The sequence below is a fragment of the Ammodytes marinus genome (assembly GCF_949987685.1).
Source record: "Ammodytes marinus genome assembly, chromosome: 14".
Classification (NCBI taxonomy): domain Eukaryota; kingdom Metazoa; phylum Chordata; class Actinopteri; order Uranoscopiformes; family Ammodytidae; genus Ammodytes; species Ammodytes marinus.
The window spans coordinates 26,153,882-26,169,345 of record NC_137218.1 but is presented as its reverse complement, the minus strand read 5'-3'; the positions used below and the strand labels follow the sequence as shown (position 1 = coordinate 26,169,345).

The following is a 15,464-nucleotide window of genomic DNA, read 5'->3' as shown; positions in this document are numbered from 1 at the left end:
GAGACTTTGTACAAAGTTCGGGAGGATCTCCGCGCAGTTCCCTGACAACGGTGAAGGCGAGGTTGCTAGGCCAAGTGACTTCCCCTCTGCCTCTCCACTTCGAAACGGACATCATTATTCCCTGATTCAGCTCTTATACATTGAAGGATAGAGACTAGACGATAGAGTAGGATGTTTTAGGAGAATAAACCAATCAATGTAAGTAATCATTTTTGAATCTGAATTGAGCTGTATGCCTGCCTTTAATAGCAATAAAAAGCATCATTTAATCTTACATTTAAGATTTCATTGTGGACATTTGATCATTTACCTTCTTAGAGGTTGTAATGTACTAGGTAAAGTGTGTTCTTACATCTACAAATGGTTCTCATAGGTTACTTCTAGACCTTTAAACTAAACATACCCTTATGGCCTGCTGTCCTGGCCATTAAAACCCTATCCTAGCGACCATACCAAGAGCCTGGATCATTTAGAGGAGAGCTGCCGTTAACTGAGGCGACTGGTCTGGTAGTAGGACCCGTGGGCTATTCGGTCCTGCTGCTGGGCCAGTGTAAGCAGGGTAGACCTCAGGACGAAGGCAGTTAGAAAAAGCTAGGCGTGTCTCCTCGCCACCAGCTTAATTATTCCTAGTTATTCTTGAACGGGTAATACCCTCAGGTTGATAGGAATCGGACCCTTTAAACAGAGAGCTGGTACTGGAACCTCCTGTACAGGGGTAAATACCATCCAAAGCTCCGGGATCAAACACAAGCTCTTCTTTAAAGCGAGATTTGGGTTTTCCACAGAGTATATCAGTGCAGATATCATTAAATATAATGTCAAAATTATAAATGAGAAAGTTCTGAAATACCGATATAATAATGATAAGATAACCTGAATTGGTGTATTGTTCTCTTAGTAACATTTTCATTAATTGAATTTGTTGCAAATTGCGGCCCAAATATTTATTTGCTCAGTCCCAGCAGTATGGCTTTTAGATTCAATAACCGGATGGTTTCAAACTATTATTTTTTAAGAGATTTTTTTCAAATTCATTAACGTTTATTGACGGAACTTTTTTAGCCTCTGCCATTGTTTTTTCTCATAAGCAATGGTGTTTCTGCTCCACTTCGGGTTTTTATGATCACCGTTGGACGAGCAGCATGTGCTCATGGCCAGGTGTTTACAATCAGGCTTAATTACAATCAGACTTAATCTAGGCCCTGTCTGTGAAACCGGCCTGATAAGTAACACAGTGGTCTTTTTTGTCTTTGTGTTAAGATGGAGTTTGGGTTGCTGTTGCTGATGCTGACAGCATGTGCTGCTGCTCCCCAAGGTAAAAAAAAAATCCTAATTTAATAGAAGGTATATGAAAAAAGGAAATGTATATGCTAGTAGTTTAATGTCATTTACCTTTGAATGTTCTTTTTTTCTTAACACCTTTCAGGCAATAGCCTTTTGGCCATGAGAACATGTGTTTTCCTTATTTATCAAAATGAAACACAAGGTTTTGCAATATACTAATATGACATTTTATGGCAAAATATGTTAATATCTTTACCTAAATTATCAATGCAATTCTTTTGAACTTGTCATAATGATTTTAATTGAATTTATTTGTCACATTGTTCGAATCTGGGCATTTGCTGGGCCTTACACAACCAGAACACTGGTCTTATCGGTCCACTTTCAAATAATTACTTTATTTCTCTATTGTAATGTGGAGGGAAAGTATCAACATAATGAACTTGTGCCAAACAAACACACACACAGAGTAAATTTTTTTTTTGAAAGTGGTAACAACAAATTATGATTAATAACAATGTATAAGTAAAATTTCAGTTTCACTTAAGCAAAACCATAGAATAAATCTATGCAAAAAAACTAATATATTTAAAAACTTTTTTTCAGATCTTTCAGGTAAAATGTTCACCTTCAAAAAGGAAACCGACACAGATCATGTGAAGCTCACTGCATCGAGACAGGACTTTGGTCCTTTTACTGTCTGTCACAGGTAGCACTGATTCTGCAAACTCCATGATTCATAAAAACCCCAATGTATATCTGATTTTAAGAGTGATAATGTCTTTGTAATACCTGCAGGTCCTTTACAGCTCTCAAAAGAGAACACCCGTTTTTCTCTATGGCTACATCCTCTCATCACAATGCCTTCCTGGTCTATTGGAACCCATCAAATGGGGGGATGGAAGGTTATATCAGGTCTAATGGTAGTCCAACTGTTAAATTTGGAAATATGGACTACAAGCCAAACATGTGGCACTCTATTTGTACCACGTGGGACTCTAAATCTGGACTGATGCAGCTGTGGTTGGATGGGCAACCTTCCATGAGGCTATCCGCCGGCACTGGAACAATCAGTGGACCCGTAACAATTGTCTTAGGACAGGTACAGTTGTGTCACAAAGCACCATAGTTAATTGTCTTCATTCAAATGCTGTATATGCATATAAAGTTTGGTTTACATTTTATTTATTTCTCAGGTGTAAAGCTCAGAGTAGTTTTAATTTCCTGTGTCTCAAACCTCTGCTATCTTTATAGGATCAAGATTCCCCAGGAGGGGGGTTTGTCCAAAGTCAGTCCTTCCAGGGCATGATGTCTGATGTCCACATGTGGGACTCTGTCCTCCCTTCCTGTGAGATCAGGAACTACATGGATGATTGCAACTTCATGCCAGGGAATGTCCTCAACTGGAGTGAACTGAAGTACCAGATCACAGGCGCAGTAGTGGTGGGAAATAAAGAACCGCCCACCTGCCGAACAAGTTGTTCAGCTTCTAAAACTATGTCTTAAAAATTCAAAAATCACTAGGTGCTTTTATTTCCAATGACAAGTAGAAGTTTCCAGTGTCATCGTATGTGAAATCTCTGTTCATTAAAGGGTGTAAGCACAGTGAAAGCTGTAGGTTTTGTGTCATTTTATGTCCACAACAAAGGATTTAATCGTGTCAACATGTCTTTAATATTTCTTTTGTGTGTGATATTTTCATGTATCCCTCTGGTCCCTGTTTCATAATCCTAGCGCTATCTTTAAAAAATATTATGAATATTACTTTTCACACACAAACAAAAGTTCTGGAATATCTTAAAGCAGGGGTGTCAAACATACGGCCCGCGGGCCGGAGATGATTTGATCAGGCCCGCGACCTGTAGAGCATAAATTTCTGAGTATGTCAAAAAAAAAGTAAGTCTCTAGCCCATTCCTGTGAGGAGTTATGAATTTTTAAAGAAATAACCGAAATGCTCACTCCTGCCGCTAGGGGGCAGCCTAAATAAAAAAAGCACATTTTAGCAACGTGGGAAATGGTAAATGGCAATCCTGCTTCACCGCTATTAATGTTTCCTCCAGTGCTTTATGGCAAAGTAAAAACCAAAAAAAAAAAACATTTTTATTTTTAGTACATTTTATTTTATTACTTTTTAATAAAAATAAAACAATTTTTATTTCTAGTGCTGAACAATTAATGTACTAGCAAGCGCGGTGTCTGCGGCTCTGTGTGCGCAAAACGAGCAGGAGCATGCTAGTGTAGGCCTACAAGATTTATTTCCTAATTTTCAATGCTGCTTTATTTTTATGTTTTAAATTGGGAAAAACGAATTCCAAAACAACCAATAACCTCTGTATTTAAAAATAAATCAAAACAGTAGAAGTTGCACTTTTATTTAATTGTATTTTGTACAGTCTGCATGTTTGCACAAAATGTGTCCCTGTACATATAGCAAACCAAATTGGACAACTGTAAGGTCAGTGCCTGTTGTTTTTGTGTATTCAAATAAACAGTTGTTTATTTCATTAGTGCACATTGGCATCTTTGAGCAAAATACCCCCAACATTTTTGCTGCGGCGCTACGCGCCGCACTTCCTATTCCCATGGCCAGCAGCAACCTTTACTAAGACATTTCCTGGGGGGTACAGAGATCCCTTGTGATCCCTGATAATGTAGGTTACAAATGTAGGCTGAGTGATAAAGCATATTACTGAAAAACAAAGTTAGGGATTTGGAGTTATTTTGCCATTATTTTACTGGTCCGGCCCACTTGAGATCAGAGAGGCTGTATGTGGCCCTCCAACCAAAATGAGTTTGACACCCCTGTCTTAAAGGGAGAGGACAGATACAGTAATACCTTAAACGACGACAACACACACATGAAAATGCTGTTCTCTGCAAGCCATAATAAGAAGATTGACACCAATATTTAAATTCTTAGATTCAGATGAGGTGTGAATAAGAAGCAAAGGTGGAAAAATTGTCAAATGTAGGCCCACATCTTTTATTTTCTACTTAAATCTTCACTGTGATTAGTAATCACAATTGTCTCGGTACTGTATCTTGTTTGAATCATAGCTCTCTCTTCCAACTTCATGTCATGCAGTTTACGCTCTCTGGGCTTTCTTTCCACCTCTGTCCCCAGAACCTGAACTGAGTTTGGAAAGAAGGCTTTCATGTACTCTGCTCCCTGGAACACTATTCAAAAAACACTCAAATTGCAGGAACTCATCACTATGAACGATTTTAAAACTCGACTTGCATGTTTTTTTTAATGGCAAATTTTGGGGTGTGTCAATGTTTCACTGAATAGTATTTTATCATTGCCTCAAAATTGTTGTTGTTCTTCACCCACTGGAATGTATTTGTCTCTCTTTTCTCATGTCTGTACTTTCTTCTTATGTTTGTCTTATATTTCATGCATTCTAGCTGCTGCCATTTTGGCCAGGCCTTGCTCGGAAAAGAGGTCATTTGACCTCAAGCAATTTTGCCTGGTAAAATAAAGGCTAAATAATGTCCAATTCCACCTGTCACACTTCCTTCAGATATTGCATTTTCTGATCATGGAATTCTCAGGCTAACTTTCATGCAACGTCATCTTTTTTGTCCTTTGTTGAAAGGTTGTGGCAAGTGTCAAGTAATCTGAATCCCTAACTGCCCCACACCACCTGGTACAAAGCCATAATAATGCTACGTTATCAGTCTGCCTCTCAAGGCCTAGGAAAAGGCTCTGAGAAAATACCAGCACTTAAGGGAATCATATAATCATGCAATGTGAAGCACAAAGAGTATTATAACCATGTAACCTTATGCAAGCTAAAAGCAAGAGATTAAAAATGTAATGAATTATCATGTTGCCATGTAATGGTTGATTGAAGTATTATTGATGGAAGTATTGATTATTGTGTTGATTTAAGAAACAGTAGAGGTGTTAGAATGTATTAAAAGAGTGTATAAGAATTGAATAGACACACACACACACACACACACACACACACACACACACACACACACACACACACACACACACACACACACACACACAGGGATATGTCTGGACCTATCAAATCCTACAAAATAGACACACACACGCACACACACACACACAGGGATATGTCTGGACCAATCAGAGCCTACAAAATAGAGAAAGTTGATAAGGGATATGTCTGGACCTATCAGAATCTACAAAATAGAGGTGACAAAGAGTTAGAAAAAACTGAGGGCTGTACTGCCCAATGTTGTGTATAAAAAGGCATGATTTTGCGGAGAAAAGTTTGTTAAGCCTCGTCGGACCTCGCGGACGGAAGTAAGCTGGACCTCGGATCGACCACCCCAGGAGAAGCAAGCTATGGACCGAAGAAAAAGACTTAGTCTCTGGAACGAGACAGAGAAAACAGAGCGGCAACAACATCGCAAGACTTAGAGAAAACTCAACTTCCTTAAATCAGCTGAATCATCGAGGACCGACTGCAAGAGCGCTTAACCACTTCCCCAAAGCTGAAAAGGACATTTCGAGAGAACTCTTTGTTTCAACGCTCACACTGTTGACTGGTGAATCAAGACCGGACGGCTGGAAGGATCGGAAGGCTGAGTCTGGCGAGACTCCCCCTCTCCTCTCCTCACAGGAGAACTTTCTGAGACTTTGTACAAAGTTCGGGAGGATCTCCGCGCAGTTCCCTGACAACGGTGAAGGCGAGGTTGCTAGGCCAAGTGACTTCCCCTCTGCCTCTCCACTTCGAAACGGACATCATTATTCCCTGATTCAGCTCTTATACATTGAAGGATAGAGACTAGACGATAGAGTAGGATGTTTTAGGAGAATAAACCAATCAATGTAAGTAATCATTTTTGAATCTGAATTGAGCTGTATGCCTGCCTTTAAGCATCATTTAATCTTACATTTAAGATTTCATTGTGGACATTTGATCATTTACCTTCTTAGAGGTTGTTATGTACTAGGTAAAGTGTGTTCTTACATCTACAAATGGTTCTCATAGGTTACTTCTAGACCTTTAAACTAAACATACCCTCATGGCCTGCTGTCCTGGCCATTAAAACCCTATCCTAGCGACCATACCAAGAGCCTGGATCATTTAGAGGAGAGCTGCCGTTAACTGAGGCGACTGGTCTGGTAGTAGGACCCGTGGGCTATTCGGTCCTGCTGCTGGGCCAGTGTAAGCAGGGTAGACCTCAGGACGAAGGCAGTTAGAAAAAGCTAGGCGTGTCTCCTCGCCACCAGCTTAATTATTCCTAGTTATTCTTGAACGGGTAATACCCTCAGGTTGATAGGAATCGGACCCTTTAAACAGAGAGCTGGTACCGGAACCTCCTGTACAGGGGTAAATACCATCCAAAGCTCCGGGATCAAACACAAGATCTTCTTTAAAGCGAGATTTGGGTTTTCCACAGAGTATATCAGTGCAGATATCATTAAATATAATGTCAAAATTATAAATGAGAAAGTTCTGAAATACCGATATAATAATGATAAGATAACCTGAATTGGTGTATTGTTCTCTTAGTAACATTTTCATTAATTGAATTTGTTGCAAATTGCGGCCCAACTATTTATTTGCTCAGTCCCAGCAGTATGGCTTTTAGATTCAATAACCGGATGGTTTCAAACTATTATTTTTTAAGAGATTTTTTTCAAATTCATTAACGTTTATTGACGGAACTTTTTTAGCCTCTGCCATTGTTTTTTCTCACAAGCAATGGTGTTTCTGCTCCACTTCGGGTTTTTATGATCACCGTTGGACGAGCAGCATGTGCTCATGGCCAGGTGTTTACAATCAGGCTTAATTACAATCAGACTTAATCTAGGCCCTGTCTGTGAAACCGGCCTGATAAGTAACACAGTGGTCTTTTTTGTCTTTGTGTTAAGATGGAGTTTGGGTTGCTGTTGCTGATGCTGACAGCATGTGCTGCTGCTCCCCAAGGTAAAAAAAAAATCCTAATTTAATAGAAGGTATATGAAAAAAGGAAATGTATATGCTAGTAGTTTAATGTCATTTACCTTTGAATGTTCTTTTTTTCTTAACACCTTTCAGGCAATAGCCTTTTGGCCATGAGAACATGTGTTTTCCTTATTTATCAAAATGAAACACAAGGTTTTGCAATATACTAATATGACATTTTATGGCAAAATATGTTAATATCTTTACCTAAATTATCAATGCAATTCTTTTGAACTTGTCATAATGATTTTAATTGAATTTATTTTTCACATTGTTCGAATCTGGGCATTTGCTGGGCCTTACACAACCAGAACACTGGTCTTATCGGTCCACTTTCAAATAATTACTTTATTTCTCTATTGTAATGTGGAGGGAAAGTATCAACATAATGAACTTGTGCCAAACAAACACACACACAGAGTAAATTTTTTTTTTTGAAAGTGGTAACAACAAATTATGATTAATAACAATGTATAAGTAAAATTTCAGTTTCACTTAAGCAAAACCATAGAATAAATCTATGCAAAAAAACTAATATATTTAAAAACTTTTTTTCAGATCTTTCAGGTAAAATGTTCACCTTCAAAAAGGAAACCGACACAGATCATGTGAAGCTCACTGCATCGAGACAGGACTTTGGTCCTTTTACTGTCTGTCACAGGTAGCACTGATTCTGCAAACTCCATGATTCATAAAAACCCCAATGTATATCTGATTTTAAGAGTGATAATGTCTTTGTAATACCTGCAGGTCCTTTACAGCTCTCAAAAGAGAACACCCGTTTTTCTCTATGGCTACATCCTCTCATCACAATGCCTTCCTGGTCTATTGGAACCCATCAAATGGGGGGATGGAAGGTTATATCAGGTCTAATGGTAGTCCAACTGTTAAATTTGGAAATATGGACTACAAGCCAAACATGTGGCACTCTATTTGTACCACGTGGGACTCTAAATCTGGACTGATGCAGCTGTGGTTGGATGGGCAACCTTCCATGAGGCTATCCGCCGGCACTGGAACAATCAGTGGACCCGTAACAATTGTCTTAGGACAGGTACAGTTGTGTCACAAAGCACCATAGTTAATTGTCTTCATTCAAATGCTGTATATGCATATAAAGTTTGGTTTACATTTTATTTATTTCTCAGGTGTAAAGCTCAGAGTAGTTTTAATTTCCTGTGTCTCAAACCTCTGCTATCTTTATAGGATCAAGATTCCCCAGGAGGGGGGTTTGACCAAAGTCAGTCCTTCCAGGGCATGATGTCTGATGTCCACATGTGGGACTCTGTCCTCCCTTCCTGTGAGATCAGGAACTACATGGATGATTGCAACTTCATGCCAGGGAATGTCCTCAACTGGAGTGAACTGAAGTACCAGATCACAGGCGCAGTAGTGGTGGGAAATAAAGAACCGCCCACCTGCCGAACAAGTTGTTCAGCTTCTAAAACTATGTCTTAAAAATTAAAAAATCACTAGGTGCTTTTATTTCCAATGACAAGTAGAAGTTTCCAGTGTCATCGTATGTGAAATCTCTGTTCATTAAAGGGTGTAAGCACAGTGAAAGCTGTAGGTTTTGTGTCATTTTATGTCCACAACAAAGGATTTAATCGTGTCAACATGTCTTTAATATTTCTTTTGTGTGTGATATTTTCATGTATCCCTCTGGTCCCTGTTTCATAATCCTAGCGCTATCTTTAAAAAATATTATGAATATTACTTTTCACACACAAACAAAAGTTCTGGAATATCTTAAAGCAGGGGTGTCAAACATACGGCCCGCGGGCCGGAGATGATTTGATCAGGCCCGCGACCTGTAGAGCATAAATTTCTGAGTATGTCAAAAAAAAAGTAAGTCTCTAGCCCATTCCTGTGAGGAGTTATGAATTTTTAAAGAAATAACCGAAATGCTCACTCCTGCCGCTAGGGGGCAGCCTAAATAAAAAAAGCACATTTTAGCAACGTGGGAAATGGTAAATGGCAATCCTGCTTCACCGCTATTAATGTTTCCTCCAGTGCTTTATGGCAAAGTAAAAACCAAAAAAAAAAAAACATTTTTATTTTTAGTACATTTTATTTTATTACTTTTTAATAAAAATAAAACAATTTTTATTTCTAGTGCTGAACAATTAATGTACTAGCAAGCGCGGTGTCTGCGGCTCTGTGTGCGCAAAACGAGCAGGAGCATGCTAGTGTAGGCCTACAAGATTTATTTCCTAATTTTCAATGCTGCTTTATTTTTATGTTTTAAATTGGGAAAAACGAATTCCAAAACAACCAATAACCTCTGTATTTAAAAATAAATCAAAACAGTAGAAGTTGCACTTTTATTTAATTGTATTTTGTACAGTCTGCATGTTTGCACAAAATGTGTCCCTGTACATATAGCAAACCAAATTGGACAACTGTAAGGTCAGTGCCTGTTGTTTTTGTGTATTCAAATAAACAGTTGTTTATTTCATTAGTGCACATTGGCATCTTTGAGCAAAATACCCCCAACATTTTTGCTGCGGCGCTACGCGCCGCACTTCCTATTCCCATGGCCAGCAGCAACCTTTACTAAGACATTTCCTGGGGGGTACAGAGATCCCTTGTGATCCCTGATAATGTAGGTTACAAATGTAGGCTGAGTGATAAAGCATATTACTGAAAAACAAAGTTAGGGATTTGGAGTTATTTTGCCATTATTTTACTGGTCCGGCCCACTTGAGATCAGAGAGGCTGTATGTGGCCCTCCAACCAAAATGAGTTTGACACCCCTGTCTTAAAGGGAGAGGACAGATACAGTAATACCTTAAACGACGACAACACACACATGAAAATGCTGTTCTCTGCAAGCCATAATAAGAAGATTGACACCAATATTTAAATTCTTAGATTCAGATGAGGTGTGAATAAGAAGCAAAGGTGGAAAAATTGTCAAATGTAGGCCCACATCTTTTATTTTCTACTTAAATCTTCACTGTGATTAGTAATCACAATTGTCTCGGTACTGTATCTTGTTTGAATCATAGCTCTCTCTTCCAACTTCATGTCATGCAGTTTACGCTCTCTGGGCTTTCTTTCCACCTCTGTCCCCAGAACCTGAACTGAGTTTGGAAAGAAGGCTTTCATGTACTCTGCTCCCTGGAACACTATTCAAAAAACACTCAAATTGCAGGAACTCATCACTATGAACGATTTTAAAACTCGACTTGCATGTTTTTTTTAATGGCAAATTTTGGGGTGTGTCAATGTTTCACTGAATAGTATTTTATCATTGCCTCAAAATTGTTGTTGTTCTTCACCCACTGGAATGTATTTGTCTCTCTTTTCTCATGTCTGTACTTTCTTCTTATGTTTGTCTTATATTTCATGCATTCTAGCTGCTGCCATTTTGGCCAGGCCTTGCTCGGAAAAGAGGTCATTTGACCTCAAGCAATTTTGCCTGGTAAAATAAAGGCTAAATAATGTCCAATTCCACCTGTCACACTTCCTTCAGATATTGCATTTTCTGATCATGGAATTCTCAGGCTAACTTTCATGCAACGTCATCTTTTTTGTCCTTTGTTGAAAGGTTGTGGCAAGTGTCAAGTAATCTGAATCCCTAACTGCCCCACACCACCTGGTACAAAGCCATAATAATGCTACGTTATCAGTCTGCCTCTCAAGGCCTAGGAAAAGGCTCTGAGAAAATACCAGCACTTAAGGGAATCATATAATCATGCAATGTGAAGCACAAAGAGTATTATAACCATGTAACCTTATGCAAGCTAAAAGCAAGAGATTAAAAATGTAATGAATTATCATGTTGCCATGTAATGGTTGATTGAAGTATTATTGATGGAAGTATTGATTATTGTGTTGATTTAAGAAACAGTAGAGGTGTTAGAATGTATTAAAAGAGTGTATAAGAATTGAATAGACACACACACACACACACACACACACACACACACACACACACACACACACACACACACACACACACACACACACACACACAGGGATATGTCTGGACCTATCAAATCCTACAAAATAGACACACACACGCACACACACACACACAGGGATATGTCTGGACCAATCAGAGCCTACAAAATAGAGAAAGTTGATAAGGGATATGTCTGGACCTATCAGAATCTACAAAATAGAGGTGACAAAGAGTTAGAAAAAACTGAGGGCTGTACTGCCCAATGTTGTGTATAAAAAGGCATGATTTTGCGGAGAAAAGTTTGTTAAGCCTCGTCGGACCTCGCGGACGGAAGTAAGCTGGACCTCGGATCGACCACCCCAGGAGAAGCAAGCTATGGACCGAAGAAAAAGACTTAGTCTCTGGAACGAGACAGAGAAAACAGAGCGGCAACAACATCGCAAGACTTAGAGAAAACTCAACTTCCTTAAATCAGCTGAATCATCGAGGACCGACTGCAAGAGCGCTTAACCACTTCCCCAAAGCTGAAAAGGACATTTCGAGAGAACTCTTTGTTTCAACGCTCACACTGTTGACTGGTGAATCAAGACCGGACGGCTGGAAGGATCGGAAGGCTGAGTCTGGCGAGACTCCCCCTCTCCTCTCCTCACAGGAGAACTTTCTGAGACTTTGTACAAAGTTCGGGAGGATCTCCGCGCAGTTCCCTGACAACGGTGAAGGCGAGGTTGCTAGGCCAAGTGACTTCCCCTCTGCCTCTCCACTTCGAAACGGACATCATTATTCCCTGATTCAGCTCTTATACATTGAAGGATAGAGACTAGACGATAGAGTAGGATGTTTTAGGAGAATAAACCAATCAATGTAAGTAATCATTTTTGAATCTGAATTGAGCTGTATGCCTGCCTTTAAGCATCATTTAATCTTACATTTAAGATTTCATTGTGGACATTTGATCATTTACCTTCTTAGAGGTTGTTATGTACTAGGTAAAGTGTGTTCTTACATCTACAAATGGTTCTCATAGGTTACTTCTAGACCTTTAAACTAAACATACCCTCATGGCCTGCTGTCCTGGCCATTAAAACCCTATCCTAGCGACCATACCAAGAGCCTGGATCATTTAGAGGAGAGCTGCCGTTAACTGAGGCGACTGGTCTGGTAGTAGGACCCGTGGGCTATTCGGTCCTGCTGCTGGGCCAGTGTAAGCAGGGTAGACCTCAGGACGAAGGCAGTTAGAAAAAGCTAGGCGTGTCTCCTCGCCACCAGCTTAATTATTCCTAGTTATTCTTGAACGGGTAATACCCTCAGGTTGATAGGAATCGGACCCTTTAAACAGAGAGCTGGTACCGGAACCTCCTGTACAGGGGTAAATACCATCCAAAGCTCCGGGATCAAACACAAGATCTTCTTTAAAGCGAGATTTGGGTTTTCCACAGAGTATATCAGTGCAGATATCATTAAATATAATGTCAAAATTATAAATGAGAAAGTTCTGAAATACCGATATAATAATGATAAGATAACCTGAATTGGTGTATTGTTCTCTTAGTAACATTTTCATTAATTGAATTTGTTGCAAATTGCGGCCCAACTATTTATTTGCTCAGTCCCAGCAGTATGGCTTTTAGATTCAATAACCGGATGGTTTCAAACTATTATTTTTTAAGAGATTTTTTTCAAATTCATTAACGTTTATTGACGGAACTTTTTTAGCCTCTGCCATTGTTTTTTCTCACAAGCAATGGTGTTTCTGCTCCACTTCGGGTTTTTATGATCACCGTTGGACGAGCAGCATGTGCTCATGGCCAGGTGTTTACAATCAGGCTTAATTACAATCAGACTTAATCTAGGCCCTGTCTGTGAAACCGGCCTGATAAGTAACACAGTGGTCTTTTTTGTCTTTGTGTTAAGATGGAGTTTGGGTTGCTGTTGCTGATGCTGACAGCATGTGCTGCTGCTCCCCAAGGTAAAAAAAAAATCCTAATTTAATAGAAGGTATATGAAAAAAGGAAATGTATATGCTAGTAGTTTAATGTCATTTACCTTTGAATGTTCTTTTTTTCTTAACACCTTTCAGGCAATAGCCTTTTGGCCATGAGAACATGTGTTTTCCTTATTTATCAAAATGAAACACAAGGTTTTGCAATATACTAATATGACATTTTATGGCAAAATATGTTAATATCTTTACCTAAATTATCAATGCAATTCTTTTGAACTTGTCATAATGATTTTAATTGAATTTATTTTTCACATTGTTCGAATCTGGGCATTTGCTGGGCCTTACACAACCAGAACACTGGTCTTATCGGTCCACTTTCAAATAATTACTTTATTTCTCTATTGTAATGTGGAGGGAAAGTATCAACATAATGAACTTGTGCCAAACAAACACACACACAGAGTAAATTTTTTTTTTTGAAAGTGGTAACAACAAATTATGATTAATAACAATGTATAAGTAAAATTTCAGTTTCACTTAAGCAAAACCATAGAATAAATCTATGCAAAAAAACTAATATATTTAAAAACTTTTTTTCAGATCTTTCAGGTAAAATGTTCACCTTCAAAAAGGAAACCGACACAGATCATGTGAAGCTCACTGCATCGAGACAGGACTTTGGTCCTTTTACTGTCTGTCACAGGTAGCACTGATTCTGCAAACTCCATGATTCATAAAAACCCCAATGTATATCTGATTTTAAGAGTGATAATGTCTTTGTAATACCTGCAGGTCCTTTACAGCTCTCAAAAGAGAACACCCGTTTTTCTCTATGGCTACATCCTCTCATCACAATGCCTTCCTGGTCTATTGGAACCCATCAAATGGGGGGATGGAAGGTTATATCAGGTCTAATGGTAGTCCAACTGTTAAATTTGGAAATATGGACTACAAGCCAAACATGTGGCACTCTATTTGTACCACGTGGGACTCTAAATCTGGACTGATGCAGCTGTGGTTGGATGGGCAACCTTCCATGAGGCTATCCGCCGGCACTGGAACAATCAGTGGACCCGTAACAATTGTCTTAGGACAGGTACAGTTGTGTCACAAAGCACCATAGTTAATTGTCTTCATTCAAATGCTGTATATGCATATAAAGTTTGGTTTACATTTTATTTATTTCTCAGGTGTAAAGCTCAGAGTAGTTTTAATTTCCTGTGTCTCAAACCTCTGCTATCTTTATAGGATCAAGATTCCCCAGGAGGGGGGTTTGACCAAAGTCAGTCCTTCCAGGGCATGATGTCTGATGTCCACATGTGGGACTCTGTCCTCCCTTCCTGTGAGATCAGGAACTACATGGATGATTGCAACTTCATGCCAGGGAATGTCCTCAACTGGAGTGAACTGAAGTACCAGATCACAGGCGCAGTAGTGGTGGGAAATAAAGAACCGCCCACCTGCCGAACAAGTTGTTCAGCTTCTAAAACTATGTCTTAAAAATTCAAAAATCACTAGGTGCTTTTATTTCCAATGACAAGTAGAAGTTTCCAGTGTCATCGTATGTGAAATCTCTGTTCATTAAAGGGTGTAAGCACAGTGAAAGCTGTAGGTTTTGTGTCATTTTATGTCCACAACAAAGGATTTAATCGTGTCAACATGTCTTTAATATTTCTTTTGTGTGTGATATTTTCATGTATCCCTCTGGTCCCTGTTTCATAATCCTAGCGCTATCTTTAAAAAATATTATGAATATTACTTTTCACACACAAACAAAAGTTCTGGAGTATCTTAAAGGGAGAGGACAGATACAGTAATACCTTAAACGACGACAACACACACATGAAAATGCTGTTCTCTGCAAGCCATAATAAGAAGATTGACACCAATATTTAAATTCTTAGATTCAGATGAGGTGTGAATAAGAAGCAAAGGTGGAAAAATTGTCAAATGTAGGCCCACATCTTTTATTTTCTACTTAAATCTTCACTGTGATTAGTAATCACAATTGTCTCGGTACTGTATCTTGTTTGAATCATAGCTCTCTCTTCCAACTTCATGTCATGCAGTTTACGCTCTCTGGACTTTCTTTCCACCTCTGTCCCCAGAACCTGAACTGAGTTTGGAAAGAAGGCTTTCATGTACTCAGGCTTTGTGTGACAGGCGTTCCTGTCACACAATATGGCCACAGGAGGGCACCTGCACTCACGCTCTCAACGACCCATTCCACCAAATGGGTGACATTTTCATGTTGCAACTCTTACAAATTAAACTTAATTTTTTTTTTTTTTTCAAAGCTGAATCTCATAACACATTCAAGACATATGTTGGTCAATCTCAGGAAATTGTATTGGATCTATAACTAGGTTTATGATATAGGCCTATATGTAT

At 39.0% G+C, this 15,464-nt stretch overlaps 1 protein-coding gene across 1 annotated transcript; it reads left to right on the top strand.

Moving 5' to 3' along the window:
* Positions 1–13,042: 13,042 nt before the first annotated feature.
* LOC307261063 (C-reactive protein-like) lies at positions 13,043–14,573 on the top strand (the record flags this gene model as incomplete). Its single annotated transcript, XM_080041500.1, has 4 exons — positions 13,043–13,097; positions 13,674–13,776; positions 13,866–14,169; positions 14,322–14,573. 4 exons carry the CDS (start codon positions 13,043–13,045, stop codon positions 14,571–14,573), a joined length of 714 nt encoding a protein of 237 aa, XP_079897626.1.
* Between the last annotated feature and the right edge of the window lie 891 nt (positions 14,574–15,464).